This window comes from Bufo gargarizans, chromosome 2 (assembly GCF_014858855.1).
Source record: "Bufo gargarizans isolate SCDJY-AF-19 chromosome 2, ASM1485885v1, whole genome shotgun sequence".
In the NCBI taxonomy this organism is placed as follows: domain Eukaryota; kingdom Metazoa; phylum Chordata; class Amphibia; order Anura; family Bufonidae; genus Bufo; species Bufo gargarizans.
Genome location: NC_058081.1, coordinates 443,024,527 through 443,047,620, shown reverse-complemented (window position 1 = coordinate 443,047,620; position 23,094 = coordinate 443,024,527). Strand labels below are relative to the sequence as shown.

At 42.9% G+C, this 23,094-nt stretch overlaps 1 protein-coding gene across 1 annotated transcript in view; it reads left to right on the top strand.

Moving 5' to 3' along the window:
- Positions 1-23,094, top strand: part of PCDH12 (protocadherin 12) — a 31,149-nt gene that overhangs the window by 5,732 nt on the left and 2,323 nt on the right. The window contains exons 2-3 of the mRNA XM_044280958.1: positions 12,503-12,594; positions 22,785-22,939. Of these exons, the coding sequence (XP_044136893.1) occupies positions 12,503-12,594; positions 22,785-22,939 (247 nt within the window). The remainder of the gene's footprint in view (positions 1-12,502; positions 12,595-22,784; positions 22,940-23,094) is intronic.

The window sequence follows — 23,094 nt, the reverse complement described above, 5'->3', positions numbered from 1 at the left end:
CCCCTAAATTGTCCCCAGTAATAATAGTAATAACCCCCATTTTATGCTCCCAATAATAATGCCTGTACAGTGTCCTCTAAAAAATAATGTCCCCTAATATGCCCCTGACTAGTGATGGACGAACATCAGCCAGGACGGTTCGCGAACGCGATTGTGCAAATGCGATCAAATGTTCGCGAACCACAGGTTCGCAGCGGGCCCCATTCACTTTAATGGCAAGCGAACCTGAAAAACCTTCAGCTCACATTTACAGCCACCAAATACTTAGTAGAAGTGTACAAATAGTCCCACAACATGGACAGTGACATACCAGAGGGGGGTCATTGGCAAAAATTCCAACAAAATTTATGTATCTTAATCAGGGGACATTTTTATGCGTCTTAAAGGGAAATTCTCTGAAATGTGCCCTGTTGGAGCCTAGAAAAATGTTTTTTTAGATCACAGGAGTATGGGCCCCAAACATTAGGCATTCACCTGACATAAAAGAAATTGTGATTATGTGGCTCAAGGTACATTATGCGGTCACTGAAAAACAATTTTACTGTAGTCCACTTTTTTTTCCCACTTTTTATGGGGGGCAACTGGTATATCACACCAGTAGAAATTATTTGTTACAATGGCGTTTGTCACTATCTGTAGCTGAGGTAATGCAGCTAAACCGCAAATGCTGCACTACCTAACTGCACTATATAGAATGTATATAATTGGTATATAACAACCCTTCTTCAATCACTTTTTTGGGGGGGGCAACTGGTATATCACACCAGTAGAAATTATTTGTTCCAATAGCGTTTGTCACTCTGTGTAGATGCGGTAATGCAGCAAAACCGCAAACACATGCTGCACTACCTAAATCCTAAATGCATTATATAGAAAGTATATAATTGGTATATAACACCCCTGCTTCAAACACTTTTTTGGGGGGCAACTGGTATATCACACCAGTAGAAATTATTCTTTTCAATGGCGTTTGTCACTATCTGTAGCTGCGGTATCGCAGCAGAACTGCACACAACTGCTGCATAATGCAATTGCACTATAATATACTTTCTATGTTAGAAAGTATATTATAAGTATATTACACCCCTCAGTAAGTCACACCTATCAATAGCACACCTATACCAGTCCTTAAAATGACTTTTGTGCCGCTATTATCTAGCGTTTGGAGCCCCTAACAGCGTGTCCCTACACACAGCAACCTCTCCCTACACTGGCAAAAGACTGAATGTAAAATGGCGGCCAGATCAGGTGTATTTATAAGGTAGGGGGTATGTCCGTGTGCTGAAACGTCTCAATTGGCTGTCCTGTACCACCTGATGGATGTGTCATGGGTCAAAGTTCTTCACAATGTAAAAGAATATGGCGCCAGCGGACATCGTCATATGTTCGCATGTTAGGCGAATGGTGAACGAGCAAAGTTTGCCGCGAAATGACCGCCGGGCAAACCGCAAGGTCACCTCTACCCCTGACATCGCAATGCCCTTAAAGTGCCTCCAGCAATAATATCCTCTATTTTACCCCCAGTAAAATGCTATTATGCTGCCCCCAGTATTAATAACGCCCCCTATAATATAGTACCCCAGTAATTAAGCCCACTGTAATGCCCCAGTGCCTCCAGTAATGTCTAATTGATACTATATTATCATAGCCTTCTTTCCCAGTTTTGCAGTTGCAGCTGCTAGATGTCACATTATTACATGTCACATTTATATCATATCTGGTGGCTGCATTCGTCACTGGAAGGAAATGTACTTTCAAAACCACAGCAAGACACAAAATGTAAGTCACTTACTTTACTGCAGTTGTGCCCAAGGTTCTGGGCAAGAACAGTGAAGTAAGATACTGGAAGCTTACACTTCACATTGTATGCTGCCAGGGAAAAGGGGTTAATATTAAAAGTGCTGTCCCATTAGAGCAGGCATCCTCAAACTGCTGCCCTCCAGCTGTTGCAAAACTACAACTCCCAGCATGCCCGAACAACCTACAGGATTCAGCCTACAGCAGGGCATTGTGGGAGTTGTAGTTTTACAACAGCTGGAGGGCCGCAGTTTGAGGATGCCTGCATTAGAGCATCCCTGTGATATGTCCTAGCCTGGTATATGGAAATGATAGCAGTTCTAACCCCAGTGAACTTGCCAGATCTTTAATCTTACAATCTTTTCCAGGGATCTTGGGAGCCAGCTCTCATAAAGGGGCTGTCTGTGACAAGCTATTTTCATTTGTGTCTTGAAAGTGTTAATTAAGCAGTTAATTCCTGTATATTTTGGGAAAAGGTATCTGCAATGGCATTTTAGCGTCTACAGAACAATTAACAGGAAGTCTTGACAGACAATAGAAATTGTCCTATGAAAGAGTAGCTCAAATGTTAATGTGTATATTTACCTTGGAGCACCATTGTGTTTCATCCAGAAATAATCTACATAAAAGGGTAAGTAGATTTCTATATACACGGCCTTACTTATCTTGTACTGATTATGAGTTACAGCCTGGTATATACTTCATCATTTTAACAGTTCAGATTATTTATTGCAGTGGAACACCTAGTAAACTCTGGGCAGATATTAAAGGGCTTGTCCATAAATTATACATTGATGATCTATCCTCAGGATAGGCCATTTAAGTCTGATCGGTGGGACTCCCGGCACCCCCTCTGGAGGAGCTGCACCACTTGGACTAGCACTGAGGAGTTTTCGTAGCATACCGAGCACAGCGCCGAGCATTTTGTAGTGGCTGTGCTGTGTATTGCAGCCCAGACCCATTCAATTGAATGGGGCTGAGTTTCACAAAAGCCATGTGACATGAGATGACAGACATTTGGATATGATGTCAGAAGCTGCGGAGGAGGCCACAATACTCACCCCCAGCCCTGTGGCCCCTTCAAATAACTAATCGGAGTGAGTGCTGGGAGTTGGAACCACACCGATCAGATATCCATGGTCTATCCTGAGGATAGGTCATCAATATTTTATTTCCAGACAACCCCCTTAAACTTGCAAGGCATTCAGGGAAATGTCAGTTGTGCTGAATTATAGGTGCAGCTCTGAAGTATAATACCAGCTGTAATTCAGGATCAGTATAAGTAATGAAATGTATGTACGTAGTTGAAGTGTAACTGTCATTGTATAAAGCTTTTGACCTTTCATAGTGACATATCTGAGATTTTGATTGCTGGGGGTCAAGGTGTGGACATCCCCACCAATTGCTATAACAAAGGTGTAAAAAAGTGCATAGCTGAGATTTGTGCCATTTTGGTTGTGATTGACACTGTTTGGCTGTCTTTGGAGACCAAAGTGAGTAGTTTCCGTCTGTCCGAGGAGAGTGAAGCAATGCCATTGAGAACTGAAGGAGAATAGCACTATAGTTTGTAAGGCTAAAAATGACAAACGTCCATCCAGTTCGGCCTGTTATCCTGCAAGTTGATCCAAAGAAAGGCAAAAAAAAAACTGTGAGATAGAAGCCAATTTTCCTTATTTTAGGGGAAGAAATTCCTTCCTGAATCCAATCAGGCAGTCAGAAAAACTCCCTGGATTATTGACCCTTCTACAGAAATCTAGTAACTATAACATGTAATATTATTACGCTCCAGAAATACATCCAGGCCCCTCTTGAATTCCTTTATTGAACTCACCATCACCACCTCCTCAGGCAGAGAGTTCCATAGTCTCACTGCTCTTACCGTAAAGAATCCTCTTCTATGTTTGTGTACAAACCTTCTTTCCTCCAGACGCAGAGGATGTCCCCTCGTCACAGTCACCGTCCTGGGAATGAATAGATGATGGGATAGATCTCTGTACTGTCCCCTGATATATTTATACATAGTAATTAGATCTCCCCTTAGTCGTCTTTTTTCTAAAGTGAAAAACCCTAATGTTGATAATCTTTCTGGGTATTGTAGTCCACCAATTCTAGTTATTGCTTTAGTTGCCCTCCTATGAACCCTCTCCAGCTCTGCTGTCTGCCTTGTTCACAGGAGCCCAGAACTGCACACAGTACTCCATGTGTGGTCTGACTAGCGATATGTAAAGTGGTAGGACTATGTTCTCATCACAGGCATCTATGCCCCTTTTGATGCAACCCATTATCTTATTGGCCTTGGCAGCAGCTGCCTGACATTGGTTTCTGCAGCTTAGTTTGCTGTTCACTAAAATTCCTAGGTCCTTTTCCATGTCAGTGTTACCCAGTGTTTTACCATTTAGTATGTACGGGTGACTTGCATTATTCCTTCCCATGTGCATAACTTTACATTTGTCAGTGTTGAACCTCATCTGCCACTTATCTGCTGAAACCTCCAATCTATCTACAAGATCATTAATAAATATATTGAAGAGAATAGGGCCCAATACTGACCCCTGTGGTACCCCACTAGTGACAGTGACCTAATCTGAGTGTGTACCATTAAAGGGATTCTGTCACCAGATTTAACCCTATTAGCCCCTTAAGGACATAGGACGTACCGGTACGCCCTATTTCCCGAGTCCTTAAGGACCAAGGACGTACCGGTACGTCCTGACTTTAAAATCGGCATTCCGGCGCCGCAGGGGTTAATTTGAACAGGAAATCATTCAGCCGGCATCCTGTTAAAACGCCAGGGGGGGTCATGTGACACATCCCCCCCCCCCCGTGTCGGCGATCGCAGCAAACCGCAGGTCAATTCAGACCTGCGGTTTGCTGCGCTTTTTGCAGTTTCTGATCCCCGCGGTCCCTGACCGCGGGGATCAGAAACTTTAGAGTGTCTAAAATCAATATAGTACACCCCCCCCCCCTGCACCCCTGCATGATTTGATGGCGGCGGGTGGTGCAGGGGGGGTGTCGCAGGCGGTGGGGGCGTTGCGGGAGGCGGGCGGTGCGGCAGGCGGGATCGCGATCCCCCGCCCGCCTCCCATTGAATAATCGTTGGTGTACAGTGGGTATACCAGGGTGCCAGCACATTGCTGGCACCCTGGTATAAACGGCTGACATCGTTGATGCGATGTCAGCCGTTTAACCCTTTCCATACAGCGGTCCGTACGGACCGCTGTATGGAAAAGGTTAACAGTAAAAGGGAGCTCCCTCCCTCTCCGATCGGGGGGCTGCTGTGCCTTTGCAGCCCCCCGATGGGAGAGGGAGAGAGCCCCCAGACAGCCCCCCCCAGAGCCCCGTCCTTACCCTTCCCCGTCTGCGCAGTTCTGACCATAACTGAGCAGACGGGGAAGGTTCCCATGACAACAGGACGCCTGCTCAGGCGTCCTGCTGTCCATGGTGCTGAACAGATCTATGCTGAAAGCATAGATCTGTTCAGTGTAAGTAAAATACAGTACAGATACCTATATAGGTTCTGTACTGTATTTTACAGACATCAGACCCACTGGATCTTCAAGAACCAAGTGGGTCTGGGTCAAAAAAAAAAAAAAATAATAAGTGAAAAAAGTTAAGATAAAAAAAAAAAACATTTATCACTGAATAAAAAAATAAATAAAAAAAATAAACTACACATATTAGGTATCGCCGCGTCCGTAACGACCTGATCTATAAAACGGTCATGTTACTTTCCCCGCACAGTGAACGCCATAAAAATAAAAAAATAAAAACTATGAGAAAATTGAAATTTTGCCCACTTTACTTCCCAAAAAAGGTAATAAAAGTGATCAAAAAAGTCGCATGTACGCCAAAATAGTACCAATCAAACCGTCATCTCATCCCACAAAAAATTAGACCCTACTCAAGATAATCGCCCAAAAACTGAAAAAACTATGGCTCTTAGACTATGGAAACACTAAAACATCATTTTTTTTGTTTCAAAAATAAAATCATTGTGTAAAACCTACATAAATAAAAATAAAGTATACATATTAGGTATTGCCGCGTCCGTATCGACCGGCTCTATATAAATATCACATGACCTAACCCCTCAGGTGACCACAATAAAAAATAAAAATAATAAATTGTGCAAAAAAAGCAATTTTTTGCCATCTTACGTCACAAAAAGTGTAATAGCAAGCGATCAAAAAGTCATATGCACCCCAAAATAGTGCCAAACTGTCATCTCATCCCGCAAAAAATTAGACCCTACTCAAGATAATCGCCCAAAAACTGAAAAAACTATGGCTCTCAGACTATGGAGACACTAAACAATTTTTTGGTTTTAAAAATGAAGTTATTGTATAAAACTTACATAAATAAAAAAAATTGTATACATATTAGGTATCGCTGCGTCCGTGACAACCTGCTCTATAAAATTACCATGTGATCTAGCCTGTCAGATGAATGTTGTAAATAACAAAAAAAAACGTGCCAAAAAAGCTATTTCTTGTTACCTTGCCGCACAAAAAGTATAATATAGAGCAACCAAAAATCATATCTACCCTGAACTAGTACCAACAATACTGCCACCCTATTCCGTACTTTCTAAAATGGGGTCACTTTTTTTGGAGTTTCTACTCTAGGGGTGCATCAGGGGGGCTTCAAATAGGACATGGTGTCAAAAAAACCAGTCCAGCAAAATCTGCCTTCCAAAAACCGTATGGCATTCCTTTCCTTCTGCGCCCTGCTGTGTGCCCGTACAGCGGTCTACAACCACATATGAGGTGTTTCTGTAAACTACAGAATCAGGGCCATAAATAATGAGTTTTGTTTGGCTGTTAACCCTTGCTTTGTAACTGGAAAAAAAATATTAAAATGGAAAATCTGCCAAAAAAGTGAAATTTTGAAATTGTATCTCTATTTTCCATTAAATCTTGTGCAACACCTAAAGGGTTAACAAAGTTTGTAAAATCAGTTTGAATACCTTGAGGGGTGTAGTTTCTTAGATGGGGTAACTTTTATGGAGTTTCTACTCTAGGGGTGCATCAGGGGGCTTCAAATGGGACATGGTGTCAAAAAACCAGTCCAGCAAAATCTGCCTTCCAAAAACCGTATGGCATTCCTTTCCTTCTGCGCCCTGCCGTGTGCCCGTACAGCGGTCTACAGCCACATATGAGGTGTTTCTGTAAACTACAGAATCAGGGCCATAAATAATGAGTTTTGTTTGGCTGTTAACCCTTGCTTTGTAACTGGAAAAAAAATATTAAAATGGAAAATCTGCCAAAAAAGTGAAATTTTGAAATTGTATCTCTATTTTCCATTAAATCTTGTGCAACACCTAAAGGGTTAACAAAGTTTGTAAAATCAGTTTTGAATACCTCGAGGGGTGTAGTTTCTTAGATGGGGTCACTTTTATGGAGTTTCTACTCTAGGGGTGCATCAGGGGGGCTTCAAATGGGACATGGTGTCAAAAAAACTGTCCAGCAAAATCTGGCTTCCAAAAACCATACAGCGTACCTTTCACTCTACGCCCCGCTGTGTGGCCGTACAGTAGTTTACGGCCACATATGGGGTGTTTCTGTAAACGGCAGAGTCAGGGCAATAAAGATACAGTCTTGTTTGGCTGTTAACCCTTTGCTTTGTTAGTGGCAAAAATGGGTTAAAATTGAAAATTAGGCAAAAAAATGAAATTCTCAAATTTCATCCCCATTTGCCAATAACTCTTGTGCAACACCTAAAGGGTTAACAAAGTTTGTAAAATCAGTTTTGAATACCTTGAGGGGTGTAGTTTCTTAGATGGGGTCACTTTTATGGAGTTTCTACTCTAGGGGTGCATCAGGGGGCTTCAAATGGGACATGGTGTCAAAAAAACTGTCCAGCAAAATCTGGCTTCCAAAAACCATCCGGCGCACCTTTCACTCTACGCCCCGCTGTGTGGCCGTACAGTAGTTTACGGCCACATATGGGGTGTTTCTGTAAACGGCAGAGTCAGGGCAATAAAGATACAGTCTTGTTTGGCTGTTAACCCTTGCTTTGTTAGTGGAAAAAATGGGTTAAAATTGAAAATTAGGCAAAAAAATGAAATTCTCAAATTTCATCCCCATTTGCCAATAACTCTTGTGCAACACCTAAAGGGTTAACGAAGTTTGTAAAATCAGTTTTGAATACCTTGAGGGGTGTAGTTTCTTAGATGGGGTCACTTTTATGGAGTTTCTACTCTAGGGGTGCATCAGGGGGCTTCAAATGGGACATGGTGTCAAAAAAACTGTCCAGCAAAATCTGGCTTCCAAAAACCATCCGGCGCACCTTTCACTCTACGCCCCGCTGTGTGGCCGTACAGTAGTTTACGGCCACATATGGGGTGTTTCTGTAAACGGCAGAGTCAGGGCAATAAAGATACAGTCTTGTTTGGCTGTTAAATCTTGCTTTGTTAGTGGAAAAAATGGGTTAAAATTGAAAATTAGGCAAAAAAATGAAATTCTCAAATTTCATCCCCATTTGCCAATAACTGTTGTGCAACACCTAAAGGGTTAACGGAGTTTGTAAAATCAGTTTTGAATACCTTGAGGGGTGTAGTTTATAGAATGGGGTCATTTTTGGGCGGTTTCTATTATGTAAGCCTCGCAAAGTGACTTCAGAGCTGTAGTGGTCCCTAAAAATTGGGTTTTTGTAAATTTCTGAAAAATTTCAAGATTTGCTTCTAAACTTCTAAGCCTTGTAACATCCCCAAAAAATAAAATATCATTCCCAAAATAATTCAAACATGAAGTAGACATATGGGGAATGTTAAGTCATCACAATTTTTGGGGGTATTACTATGTATTACAGAAGTAGAGAAACTGAAACTTTGAAATTTGCTAATTTTTCCAAATTTTTGGTAAATTAGGTATTTTATTATGCAAAAAAATTAATTTTTTTGACTTTATTTTACCAGTGTCATGAAGTACAATATGTGACGAAAAAACAATCTCAGAATGGCCTGTATAAGTAAAAGCGTTTTAAAGTTATCAGCACTTAAAGTGACACTGGTCAGATTTGCAAAAAATGGCCTGGTCCTTAAGGTGAAAATGAGCCTGGTCCTTAAGGGGTTAAGCTAGCTGACATTAGCGATGTGCTAATGTCAGCTAAACCTAACTAGCCTGTTCCTACTTTTATCTATGCCCCCGTTACGACAGGAATCTAACTTTTATAATATGCTAATTAGCCTCTAGGAGGCAGGGGGGGGGGCTTGTTCCTGCTCCTAGAGGCTCCGTTCTCCCACCCTTGTCGCCTCCCTCCAAGTCCTGATTGACAGGGCCAGGCAGCGCTCACATCCGTCTGCGAGAAATCTTGCGCTGTTCAGTATTTGGCGTTGAGAGGAAGCTGGCAGCTTGCGAGCGTCTTTCCCTCACTGCACAAACCCTGCAATAGCCTAAAATAAATAATCTTATTATCCTCACTCCTTTCTCCACTGCCGTCCTCTGTGGCGCTGCGTGTGGATCGTCCTGGCGCTGCTGGATTACAAACTGCACTGTGTCCTACCTTTACTAACGCTTTGCTTGTGGTTATCATCTGCACAACATATATAACCATTGACTGTTCATTGGCTAGTGACTAAGGGAACTTCTGCAGTATGCCAGACCAGGGGAATTATACATGCGTTCACGGTGTGAGCATTAGGTGGGCCGAGGGAAATACAGTTCTGGTTACTCAAGGTTATGTCGTCCCTGGGCAGGCCTGCACAAGTAATGAGGAGAACGGCACAGGAATTCTCTGGAGCACACTCTGGTGTAAGGGTCACAGGCCAGATGGTGGTTTGAGGGGGCACTTGATGGTCTGTATCAATGTGCCTATGGCAAGGTCCCTTGTAGTCATGATGCCAGTACCTGGCACAACCATTTACTGTAGTGTTAACAGAGGAATTGGAGACTGAGACAAAGATGGTGCAATCCAGCTTATAACTTTTACTGAACGTTTCTCCTGGTAACGGTTACATCCAAGTATTAAACAGTCTCTAGTACATCCAGATATGAAATACAGTCTCTTTAAGATAGGCGGCCATTTCGCGACTATGCCCTTCTACCAATGCAACCATGTACTTGTTATCTGTCAGATCTTAGCATGGATTGAGTTGCATGCAATGCTACATATTTAGATGAGAATACTGCCACATTCCTATAGTGTTTGTATGGTGTGCACAGTGTTCAAGAATACCATACATGCTACCTTCAAAAAACATACTGGTAGACTACACTTTAGCTCATCAGTACTAGTGAATATGCCTTAATATCTTTAAAGTTGTTGTCCAGGATTTTAAAATTGATGGGCTATCCTCAGGATAGGCTATCAATGTCAAACTGGCAGGGGTCCAACACTTCAGTGTGAGCATCAGTACACAATGAACAGAACTGTGTATTTCAGGTGCTGACTTCTGGCTCCAGAACTACAAAGGTAACAGGTGGTCGGAGAGTGTGTGGGGTGTTAGACTCTCACCAATTTGACATTGATGGCCTGTTCTGAACATAGGCCCTCAATTTCTAAATGTTGGACAACTCCATTAAATCTATGTCAAAAGAAATTAGTATATATGTATTACTAGTGAATTATGATGCCTAGTAAAATACTATATTTTAGGTTATTAAGGGGGTTATCTATTTACATACTCTTATTTTTAAAAGCAGTCCCTGAAATTACGGTAAGTTGATTGAAGTGTCAAGTCACATTATTATGACCACCAGCTAATATCTAGAGTAGCCACCATATGCAGCATGGACAGCAGCTAGACGAACTCAAGAATGTCCTTGTAGGTTGTCACAGGTATCTGGAGCCATGTTGACTACAGTGCATGCCACAGCTGCTGGACGCTGCATGGGGGGGGATCCATAGAGTGACCATGATGATCGAGGTGATCTCACCGATGCTCAGTTCTGTCCAAGTCTGGGGAATTAGGAGGCCATGGTAGTACTTGGAGGCCGTGGTCATGTTTTTTCAACCAATGTCGGACATTTCTAGCTATGCGTCATGTCTCATTGTCTTGCTGAAAGATCCCATCCACCCTGGGAAGATAATTAGCAAGGATTGATCTATACCCAATTAGTTGAGAGTGCCTTCAATGTGGATGAGTAGTAGGAAAACATTTCCCAGACCATAACACTGCCATCATTAGCTTCCAGCACTGGTTGCAAAGTGTTTGTTCACTGATGTTTCTCATCTGACACTCCAACATCCATCTGTTCAATGAAGCTTAAAATGTAACTCATTGGAGTAGGCAACCCTTTGCCAATTGACAAAGGTCCAATTCTTATACTGCTGTGGAAATTAAAGCCTTCTCTGCCGATGCAACTTCTATGGCAGAGATACAGAGATCATCCTTCTGCTTTGGAGCCCCATACGCTGTAGGCTTCACTGAACTATTGTTTTAGACACATGTCTTGTAATCCCTCGTTCATTTTGGTGGTAAGCTGCTCCACTGTACAGTGTTGGTCCACCCTCATGCACCTTCGTAGTCGATGTTTATCTCTCACATCTGTGGCATGTGGTGCTTTGCAGCTTCCATGTTGCTTATTTGCAATGGTGCCACTTTCACCACAGCAGCACACAGTTTTAAACTGAGCAGTTTCACAAATGCCACAATTGGTCACAAAGCCAATCATCATCCCTTTTTGCAACTGTGATAAACAGCAATGAGAAATATGTGTGCAGACACCCTATCACACACCTTATATACCCACCAAGCCAGCTTACAACACGTGACTTCCTTCATAAGCTACGTGTTACCAACATTGAAAGTAGGAAGTGGTCATAATAATGTGACTCGACTCATACATTTGTGTGCATAATGTACAACATTTTTTCAATGGGAGGCAATGCCAGATGTGGGTAATTGTACAACAATACAGTTACATATGAGTAGAGCATATGTTTAGCAGAACATCTAAAACGCTCTCACCAAACCTAAGGTCTTTTAGAAAATGAAATAGATATTATGTGTTGGGTTTTTATGGACTCTATTGAACAATTTCTGCAGTTTATGCAAAAAAATCCATGACTTTATTGTCAGTTGATCTTGATAATTTGATGTATTGCTAAGGGTCATTATAGTTTGTCCAGACTTGAAGGGCTTTTCTGGGACTAACATACAGTATTAATGGCCTATCCATAAGATAGGTCATCAATAGGAAATCGGTGGGGTCTGACAACTAACACTCCCACCAATCAGCTTTTAGTGGCAGCTGCAGGTTACAGAAGTGAACAGTGTACAGAGCCAGAGCACCATTGCCCCATAAATTGTATAGAGGGCAACTCTTGAGTACTTCAGCTCAGCTCCATTCATTGACTGCAGTAACTGACAAAGGTCAGTACACAGTGTATGGTCGCTGTGGTGTTTTAGCTCTATACACTGCAGATGCTGCTAACAATTCATCTGTAGGGGTGCCAGGAGTAAGGCTCCTACTGATCCCATACTGAAGACCTATCCTATGGATAGGATATAAATATATTATTCCAAAAAAAATCCTTTAAATCAGGATACTGTGACTTCATTGTCTTGAATAGGCCAAGAGTGTCTTCAAGAAATGCCCATTTGCCAAATTGTGAAATTAGACAATTGCAGTCTGTAGTTTTATATTTTCCAGAGAAAAAGACAGATTTCTCAAAGATCCAACTGTGATATATATCATTTCACTTTGCTAGTTATTTTATTGTGTCAAAATGTAATGCTTTTAATTTTGTTTTCTCATTACAGCAAATTTCTCAGCTCTTGTCTCTGCTCCACCAAGGGCAAGTTCACCCCAAGACACTTCACAGAGGGAACAAATACTCATCTAAAACTGGCAGGTACATGACAAAATTAATGGTTGAATAGATGAAGTAACTTGCTTCCAATTAGTCAACATATCCATTCATTGTTATCTTCAGTGGAAGGTGTACTCCTTTAGAAAATAGTGAAGTGTCTGCTATAAAAATATTTGAAGGCAACTTAAAAGATGCATTGCAAGGAACATTTATTACAAGCAGGGCTGCCATCAGAAATTTTGGGGCCCCTTACACAGCTCAAGGCCTGGGCCCCCCTCCTCCCCGCCCCTTTAGAATCCGTCCTGACTCCACCTCCCCTCCACGGTCCACCCCCAAGGACCTACCCCCAATTTCATAATTTTTTTACAACTACAAAGACAGTAAAAAGTGATAATCAGTGATTTCAGTAAGGAATTCATTTTTGACCAAATAATATGAAGCCTGCTACCACGACAAGGTAGACTCTTTTAAGCAGGACCCTACACTAACACTAACTACACTACCTGTTCTAATCTGCCCTAGCAATCTTCCCCTGGCACATTTAAAAAAAAAAAAAAAAAAAAAGCACAAGGTTTACTGTTACAGTGTTATGGGGGGATCTGTGGATGACGTACTGTTATGGGGGGATCTGTGGATGACACTGTTATGGGGGATCTGTGGATGACACACTGTTATAGGGGATCTGTGGATGACACACTGTTTTGGGGGAATCTGTGGATGACACTGTTATGGGGGATCTGTGGATGACACACTGTTATGGGGGAATCTGTGGATGACACACTGTTATGGGGGAATCTGTGGATGACACACTGTTATGGGGGAATCTGTGGATGACACACTGTTATGGGGGATCTGTGGATGACACTGTTATGGGGGATCTGTGGATGACACATTGTTGTGGGGGATCTGTGGATGACACACTGTTATGGGGGATCTGTGGGTGACACACTGTTATGGGGGAATCTGTGGGTGACACAATGTTATGGGGGAATCTGTGGATGACACAATGTTATGGGGGAATCTGTGGATGACACAGTTATGGGGGATCTGTGGATGACACACTGTTATGGGGATCTGTGGATGACACACTGTTATGGGGGAATCTGTGGATGACACACTGTTATGGGGGAATCTGTGGATGACACACTGTTATGGGGAATCTGTGGATGACACTGTTATGGGGGAATCTGTGGATGACGCAGTTATGGGGGAATCTGTGGATGACACTGTTATGGGGGATCTGTGGATGACACACTGTTATGGGGGATCTGTGGATGACACACTGTTATGGAGGATCTGTGGATGACACAATGTTATGGGGGATCTGTGGATGACACACTGTTATGGGGGGATCTGTGGATGACACACTGTTATGGGGGAATCTGTGGATGACACACTGTTATGGGGGATCTGTGGATGACACACTGTTATGGGGGAATATGTGGATGACACACTGTTATGGGGGATCTGTGGATGACACACTGTTATGGGGGAATCTGTGGGTGACACACTGTTATGGGGGAATATGTGGGTGACACACTGTTATGAGGGATCTGTGGATGACGCACTGTTATGGGGGATCTGTGGATGACGCACTGTTATGGGGTATCTGTGGATGACACACTGTTATGGGGGATCTGTGGATGACACTCAACCACTCTCAAACCCAACTGGTCAAACTTGTTAAATGGATCCCAAACACAATAACACCCCCCACCCCCTCCAACACTTAATTAACCCCTTCATGGCCTAAACATTTTTTTCAAAGCTGAACACAAAGCTAAATAGGGCTGGGTGGGCTGGCAAGGGAGTGGTTAATAACAATGATGGAGGATCCTGGCCCTGTGGGATAATCCAGAAAACAGCTTTGCATTTTACCCCTGAGCAAAGACCACACAACAAGTTGGACATGCAGTACTTTTAGTCCGGTGGCCTTTCTCCGTGCTGTGCCGGAGCTCCACCCCCGTCCCCATAATAGTCAATGGGGACGGAGCGGCGGTCCAGCGAAATAACGGCAGGACGGATCTGACAGGGTGAACAGCCTGTCGGATCCATCCTGCCGCTAGTTTGAAAGTAGCCTTACAATCTCATGGCTTCTGAGCAACAGATTGCGTGGTCTTCAGTCATCTGTCACTTCTCTTATCTCTCTGCTCCTGTCCCTTAATCTTATCACTGCTGCCACAAAAGCATCAGCCTCAGTGTAAACTCTTCTAGTGACTGACGGTTCTTTTAACTCAAAGAATCGAATGAGTCTCTAACTAAGTCGGATCTTTAGATTATTTTAAAGGGTTTCTACCACATCGTTTTGACAAATTTAGCTGTCAGACACTAGCGATCCGCTAGTGTCTGCTCAACCAAACAATGCTATTATGATAGCTTTTTGTGCAGCCGTTTCCATAAAAAACTAACTTTTATTGATATGCTAATGAGCCTCTAGGTGCTATGAGGGCGTCTTTTCAGTACCTAGAGGCTCGGTCTACCTTCACAAAATGCCGCCCAGCGCGTCCCTCCAGCCCGCCCATCTCCGATGGAATGCGATCCTACCTCTGAGTCAGCGGACGAATTCTCGCGCCTGCGCCGTGCGCGTCTGTCTTCGGCGCAGTAAATGTCTGACCGCTGCCTGCACAGACATCTCGGTCATCGGCACAGGCGCAGTGAATGTCTGACCGCTCCCTGCACAGACATCTCCACTGCGCCTGCGCCGATGACCGAGATGTCTGTGCAGGCAGCGGTCAGACATTCACTGCGCCTGCGCCGATGACCGAGATGTCTGTGCAGGCAGCGGTCAGACATTCACTGCGCCTGCGCCGAAGACAGATGCACCGAAGACAGAGGTAGGATCACATTCCAGAGGAGATGGGCGGGCTGGAGGGACGCGCTGGGCGGCATTTTGTGAAGGTAGATTGAGCCTCTAGGTGCTGAAAAGACGCCCCCATAGCACCTAGAGGCTCATTAGCATATCAATAAATGTTAGTTTGTTATGGAAACGGCTGCACAAAAAGCTATTATAATAGCATTGTTTGGTAGAGCAGACACTAGCGGATCGCTAGTGTCTGATAGCTAATTATGTGAAAACGATGTGGTAGAAACCCTTTAACCTGTGACTCATTCGATTCTTAGACTCCCTGTACTTGTGTCAGTGATTTAGACTCAGAGCTGCTAGTGCCTGCCTTGCCTCAGCTCTGATTGGTTGGTGGGCGGGGAGGGGCTGGCAGAAGCAGCTTCCACTCTAGGATCAGATTACACTCCTCCCGAGCCCCTCCCCTCCCTGCTGCCGGCAGCTCTGCTATTGTGTGCTGTGACTCACTGACTCAGACTGAGCGGCTTCACACGGATCGGTTCAGTGAACTGAATCGATTCAAATGAATGATTCGTTCATGAACTGGACATCACTAGCAAGGAATGATCAATTGCCCCCCTCTAGCGATACAATAAAGTTCAACTCAAGTCACTGACAAATGAGAGGGGGTAAAAAAAATAAAAAAATAAAAAAAAAAATATATATATTTTTTTTTTTTTTTTACATTGGAACTGGTCGGGCCCCCCCCAGGGTCTGGGCCCATTACTGGGGTATCGGCTGTACCCCCCTGATGGCGGCCCTGATTACAAGTTTGACACTTTCAGTATACTGTACATTATAACTAAAGCCGCACCTGCCTAATTCAGATTGTAAGAGTTGAATTCCACTGAGATTTCTCCAAGCTAGCATAACTTTCTTCAGGCTTCTGGTGCAATATGGTGATTTGTTTTCTGTAATGCGGGGTTGGTTATGCTCCTAGAACTATTGAATATAGCATATAAATAAATGTAGACATAAAAAGCCTGATATATGATTTCAGTCAGCACAAAAGTGCCACTACAATTTTAAAGATTCTTGAAAAAAAAAAAACAGCAGTCACAAGTTCAGTGTGTCAATGCAAACTTCTAAAAGTGAGAATAAATAAAGGTCTTGGCTCATAATGCCAGTTTCTACTTACCAGCAACATATGCCCTATAGTATAAAACAAGTTACCGGTCAATAGAGTTCATACAAATAGCTGGTTCATGGATTTGATATATGTAATTGGTACTGAAAAAGAGTTGTTTGATCTGCAGGCAGTTGTCATATTGTATAACAGGAGAAGATGAGCAGATTGTAACAAAAAAGAAAAAGTCCATCCAGTTCGGCCTGTTATCCTGCAAGTTGATCCAGAGGAAGGCAAAAAAAAAAAAAAAAAAAAACTTTCCGACTTCAATCAGGCAATCAGAATAACTCCCTGGATCAACGACCCCTCTCTAGTAGCTATAGCCTGTAATATTATTATTCTCCAGGAATACATCTAGGCCCCTCTTAAACTCTTTTAGTGAACTCACCATCACCACCTCCTCAGGCAGAGAGTTCCATAGTCTCACTGCTCTTACCGTAAAGAATCCTCTTCTATGTTTGTGTACAAACCTTCTTTCCTCCAGACACAGAGGATGTCCCCTTGTCACAGTCACAATCCTGGGGATAAATAGATGATGGGAGAGATCTCTGTACTGACCCCTGATATATTTATACATAGTTATTAGATCTCCCCTCAGTCGTCTTTTTTCTAAAGTGAAGAACCCTAATGTTAATAATCTTTCTTGGTATTGTAGTCCCCCCATTCCAGTTATTACTTAAGTTGCCCTCCTCTGTACCCTCTCCAGTTATTCTATGTCTGCCTTGTTCACAGGAGCCCAGAACTGTACACTGTACTTCATGTTTGGTCTGATTTGTAAAGTGGTAGGACTAAGTTCTCATCAAAGGCATCTATGCCCCTTTTGATGCAACCCATTGTCTTATTGGCCTTGGCAGCAGCTGCCTGACACTGGTTTTTACAGCTTAGTTTGTTGAGGTACTCCACTAGCGACAGTGACCCAATCTGAGTGTGTACCGTTAATAACCACCCTCTGTTTTCTATCACTGAGCCAGTTACTTACCCACATACAAACATTTTCTCCCAGTCCGAGCATTCTCATTTTATATACTAACCTTTTATGCGGTACAGTGTCAAATGCTTTAGAGAAGTCCAGATATACTACAGCCATTAATTCGCCACTGTCAAGTCTAGAACTTACCTCCTCATAGAAACTGATTAAATTAGTTTGACATGACCGATCCCTCATAAAGCCATGCTGATATTGTGTTATTTGCTTATTTTCCTTGAGGTACTCCAAGATAACATCTCCTAGAAAACCTTCAAACAGTTTACCCATGATAGATGTTAAACTTAGCAGCCTATAGTTTCCGGGCTCTGTTTTTGGCCCCTTTTTGAATATTGGCACTACATTTGCTATGCGCCAATCCTGTGGAACACTCCCTGTCAGTATAGAATCCTTAAATATCAGATATAAGGGTCTGGCTATGACATTACTTAATTCTCTTAGGATAAGGGAGTGTATGCCATCTGGTCCTGGCAATTTGTCTATTTTAATCTTTTTAAGACGCCGCTGTACTTCTTCCTGGGTCAGATAGGGCACTTTTATTGGGGAATTTTCTTTTACATTCTGCATTTCATCTGACAGTTTATTTTCTTTAGTGAATACAGTGGAGAAAAAAATATTTAATAGCTTTCCTTTCTCCTCATCGCTCTCTGCAACTCCTCCCCCCTTATTAGTCTGTAGAGGGCCGGCACCTTCAGATTTATACTTTTTACCATTTATATAATTGAAAAACATTTTAGGGTTAGTTTTGCTCTCTTTGGCAATTAATCTTTCGGTCTCTAGTTTGGCTGCTTTTATTTGTTTTTTACATATTCAATTTTTTTCCTTATAGTTTTTCAGTGCTTCCTCGCTACCCTCCTGTTTTAGTGATTTAAATGCTTTGTTTTTGTCATTTATTGCCTTCTTTACAGTTCTATTTCTCCACATTGTTTTTTTCTTGTTCCTTAACCTTTTATTTCCATAAGGTATGTATGTCTCACAACTACATTTTAAGATGCTTTTAAAAATATCCCATTTTGTGACTGCATTTTTATTTTGAAAGACTTTGTCCAAGTTAGTTAGGCCTATGGCCTCTCTTAGTTGGCTAAATGCAGCTTTTTTGAAGTTTGGTATTTTTGTTCCTCCCTGAAGAAACACTCTTTTGAATGATAATTGGAAGGTTATTACTTTATGGTCACTATTTCCCAGGTGTCCCCCGACCTGCACATCTGTTGTTCTGTCAGGTCTATTGGTTAATACTAAGTCCAGTATGGCCATCCCTCTAGTCGGATTCTGAACCAGTTGGGAAAGGTAATTGTCTTTGGTTATTGCCAAGAACCTGTTTCCTTTATGAGATATACAAGTTTCAGTTTCCCAGTCTATATCTGACTTGTTGAAGTCCCCCATAATAACCATCTCATTATGATTTGCCGCCTCATCTATCTCATTTAATAGCAGATTTTCGGTGGACTCTGGTATATTAGGTGGTTTAAAATAAACTCCTATTAGTAATTTATTATTGTTTTTGCCTCCATGTATTTCTACCCACAGTGACTCCACATGTTCATGTCCCTCACTTATATCTTCCTGGAGTGTGGGCTTTAGACAGGACTTTACATAAAGGCAGACCCCTCCCCTCTCCGTTTTTGGCGATCCTTTCTAAACAGACTGTAACCCTGTACATTAACCTAGTATAAAAATAGTAAATCACCCGTGGGTGATATGAGACAAGAAAGCGCTGGATGACACAGTCAAAACGATTAGTCCTCTTAAGTAAGTGCTGTCTGTCCGCACCAGTATAATAGAACGGCTGGCACACAAAAGTGAATGTTATGGCAGTGGAAAAAGGTGCTATAGGTGTTAATCCTGGAATGTCAAAATTACTGTCAGTAGTAACATTAATATTGCCTTGATTTACCTTATCTCTGATCAAAAGTAATTCCTGGATTGATGGTCCGCTGTGAGTGTCGCTATTGCTGGGAAGCTGCTGATGCTGTTCTTTATGAATTGCGGCGTCTTCCTAGATCACCTACCAGCAGCAGCGCGGCTCCGGCCGGAAGCACGCGCAGCGCGAGGGAGCTTGTGTGTCTGTTGCCCGGGAAACCGCTTGTGGTTACGTCACCATGCAGAGTACAGGGGCCTCCGTAGGACAAAAAGGTTACCTACGCGTTTCGGAGCCTATCGGGCTAGTTCGTCAGGGTTAATCCGTTAGTTGTGCCTAGGTGGTTTAAATAGCTCCTCCGGTTCCCATGGCAACAGGTAAACAAAGATCTTGCAGCAACAGGAATGTCAGTGTGTTTCCATATGTTAAACATTCTGGATGCGATTTATTTCAGCATGTTTATTTAACTGTTTATTCAGATGTTAGTGAGTGACATAAAGAGATTATGGATAAAATCGGGTGAGAAATAGGGACTATAATCTCTCGATTTATCTAAAAAGTCCATTGGGCACGTTTTTTGGTTGTTCTCTATTATTGAAATGCAAACAATTCTATTTCTTGATTTAGTCCTATTGGGGCCAGACTATTGCATCTGAATATCCATTTACTTTCTGTTTTTGACATGGCTTTGATGTAATCACCTCCCCTCTTATCTTCCTTGACTCTTTCGATGCCCCCAAAAATGGATCCTGAGAATTTTCCTTGATGGAATTCTGTATAATGACGTTACAATGGGTGATTGTCTGATTTTTTGTTTATATTGTTGATATGTTCCCTTATTCTCACCCTAAATTCTCTTTTGGTTCGTCCAACATATATTTATTACATGGACATTTAATATAGTAAATGACTCCTTTAATGGGATAGGGGATTGAGGGGGGGGCACACTGCACCACCAATGATAATTACCCCTTTATACAGGAGGCGGGTACTGGCAGATCAGTGGCAGTTAACCCCTTAGGTGTCGCACCTGAGGGGTTAACTGTCGCTGATCGCAGCTCCCTGTCAGGGGCAGGGTGCCGGCAATGCGATTCTGCTGCCGGCACCCGCCTCCTGTATTGTGTTAAAGACTGACTACTTTTCCTGGGTCAAGACTAAGTATCAGGCTACACAGAGCGGTGCCCAGCGATGTCCCAGCACTCACCATTAGTCCTGGGTGCCGCTCCGTTCGCCCGCAGTGCCCCATTACTGTCTCCTCTCCTGCTCCACATGCTGCTGATTACTATCGGAGCGATGGGAGGAGACATCAGCTTCACTAGTGGGCGTTCCTTCTCCCTGGCAGTAGCGCTGTCCAATCGCAGCGCAGGGAGAAGGAACGCCCACAAGTGAAGCTGATGTCTCCTCCCATCGCTCCGATAGTAATCAGCAGCATGTGGAGCAGGAGAGGAGACAGTAATAGGGCACTACGGGCGAACGGAGCGGCGCCCAGGACTAATGGTGAGTGCTGGGACATCGCTGGGCGCCGCTCTGTGTGGAAATAGTCCTCTCATTGGTGGCGCAGTGCGCCCGCCCCTCCCCCCCCCCCTCTCTTCTCATTGGTGGCAGCGGCAGCAGCACAGGGGGAGGGAGGACAGCTTCCTTCTCCCCGTGCTGCTGAGAGAACATGAGCGCGCCGATAGCAGCGCGCTCATGTTCAGAGATACTAGACAGCACAGAAGCACAGCCCAGTATCGAAAAAACTGAAATCCCGGTATCGTATCGATACTGGGACAAAAGTATCGATTGGGTATCGAAATTTCGATACCCGCAACAACCCTAATCACAGTATACTCTTAGCTGCTATGCAATAATCCTGGCAGCAAAAGCAAGTCACAGTATACAATATAGTCAGGCACAGCCACTCAGCAATGCACACAAATAATTTAGCTCTTACAGATACTCCCTCTCGTAATCTAATGTCACACACTTAGGCTACTTTCACACCTGCGTTCAGGTGTCCGCTCGTGAGCTCCGTTTGAAGGGGCTCACAAGCGGCCCTGAACGCAGCCGTCTGGCCCTAATGCATTCTCAGTGGAGGCTGATCCACTGAGAATGCATCCGCCTGCCAGCGCTCAGCCTCCGCTCCGCTCAGTGAGCGGACACCTGAACGCTGCAAGCAGCGTTCGGGTGTCCGCCTGGCCGTGCGGAGGCGAGCGGATCCGTTCCAACTTACAATGTAACTCAATGGGGACGGATCCGTTTGAAGATGACACCATATGGCTCAATCTTCAAACGGATCCGTCCCCCATTGACTTTCAATGTAAAGTCTGAACGGATCCGCTCAGGCTAGTTTCACACTTAGAAAATTTTTTGAAGTTACAATGCAGACGGATCCGTTCAGAACGGATCCGATCGAACGCTAGTGTGAAAGTAGCCTTAATACAAAGACACACTTGAACTCAAACACGCGAACGTTCACAAACTCACGTTATTTGCCTGCTTGTATATATGCAGCTCTCAAACCAGCCTGCTTTTTTTCCTCTGGATTCAAAGATTGATATATAGTTAAGGGAAAATATTCAGTATAATCTATATATATTTCTTCATCTGACCCTCTGCTCAGTCTTTGCTTAGGACTCCAGTGGGCAGTCCTATCAGTGATTGACAGTTATCCCTGTAAATACAGTATGTATACAGAGATAGCTGTCAGCCACTGATTAGACTGCCAACTTTCACGTCTTGTATTTTGAGTTAACTACTAAAACAAGTTCCCATTTAGACCACAAAGTTGAATAATAAATTTTTACCTCAGAAAGAGCCAATCTATTACAACTGAAACAAAAAATTACTTAGTAAACATTTTGATCATACTGTAAAAGACCACATTTCACCTCATGACAAACTCAAACGTCTACTCATTACCCACATGAGGAGCAACCTTGCCACCCATGTCAGTCACCTCAGTGACTAAATTATCACAAGGCCTAACACCCACTTATTTAGATCAAACATTTCTCTCCTTCTGGTGTCTTCGGTCTGCAAATAGATATCATTTTTTAAATTAAATCTCTATTGCTGATGCCTGAATATTAAAAATATCTGTAGTAAATGGTAGAATGTTGATCATAAGCTTATCATAGCTTATTATTACTAGGTCACTGCTAAAGAAAATTAATAATGACCCATAAGGATCTTATACTTTTTAATCAAACTGTATAATCCATCTAGCCACTTCACAGTGACCTGATTCAAATGTGTGCCTAGCAATAAGCTAACGAGTGTATGGAAATACCATTCACAGAAGTACAAGTGTGGTACAGATGTAGATTTGAATACATCATAGGAGAGAATCTATCAGCCCTCGTTATATTTTTGAGATGTTGTCTGCCTTCAGTAGTTAAATAAGTGTCGAGAATTGATGATCAGCCTGTGTTCTCCCATTCAGATCTATAGGACAAGAGGTGGACTGGCAGAGTACAAAGGACAGTGGGCATGGTGAAAGTGAGGCTGGCGACTTGGATTCTGAGGCAGGAGGAGATTTTTCTGCTACCCATCAAATGGTAGAGGACAATCTGGAGGCTCTTTTTGGTCAGTGTATAGGTGAGTTGCAGTAATTTACCATGACCTATAACCTTTGAGGAATAGCATGTTGCTCCAAAGCATATAAAGAAATACCTGTGTGATTTGCAATGTGACCTACAGCATGATAAATTTAGCTCTTTTCATCTCATATCTCACTAATACAGATGAAATTG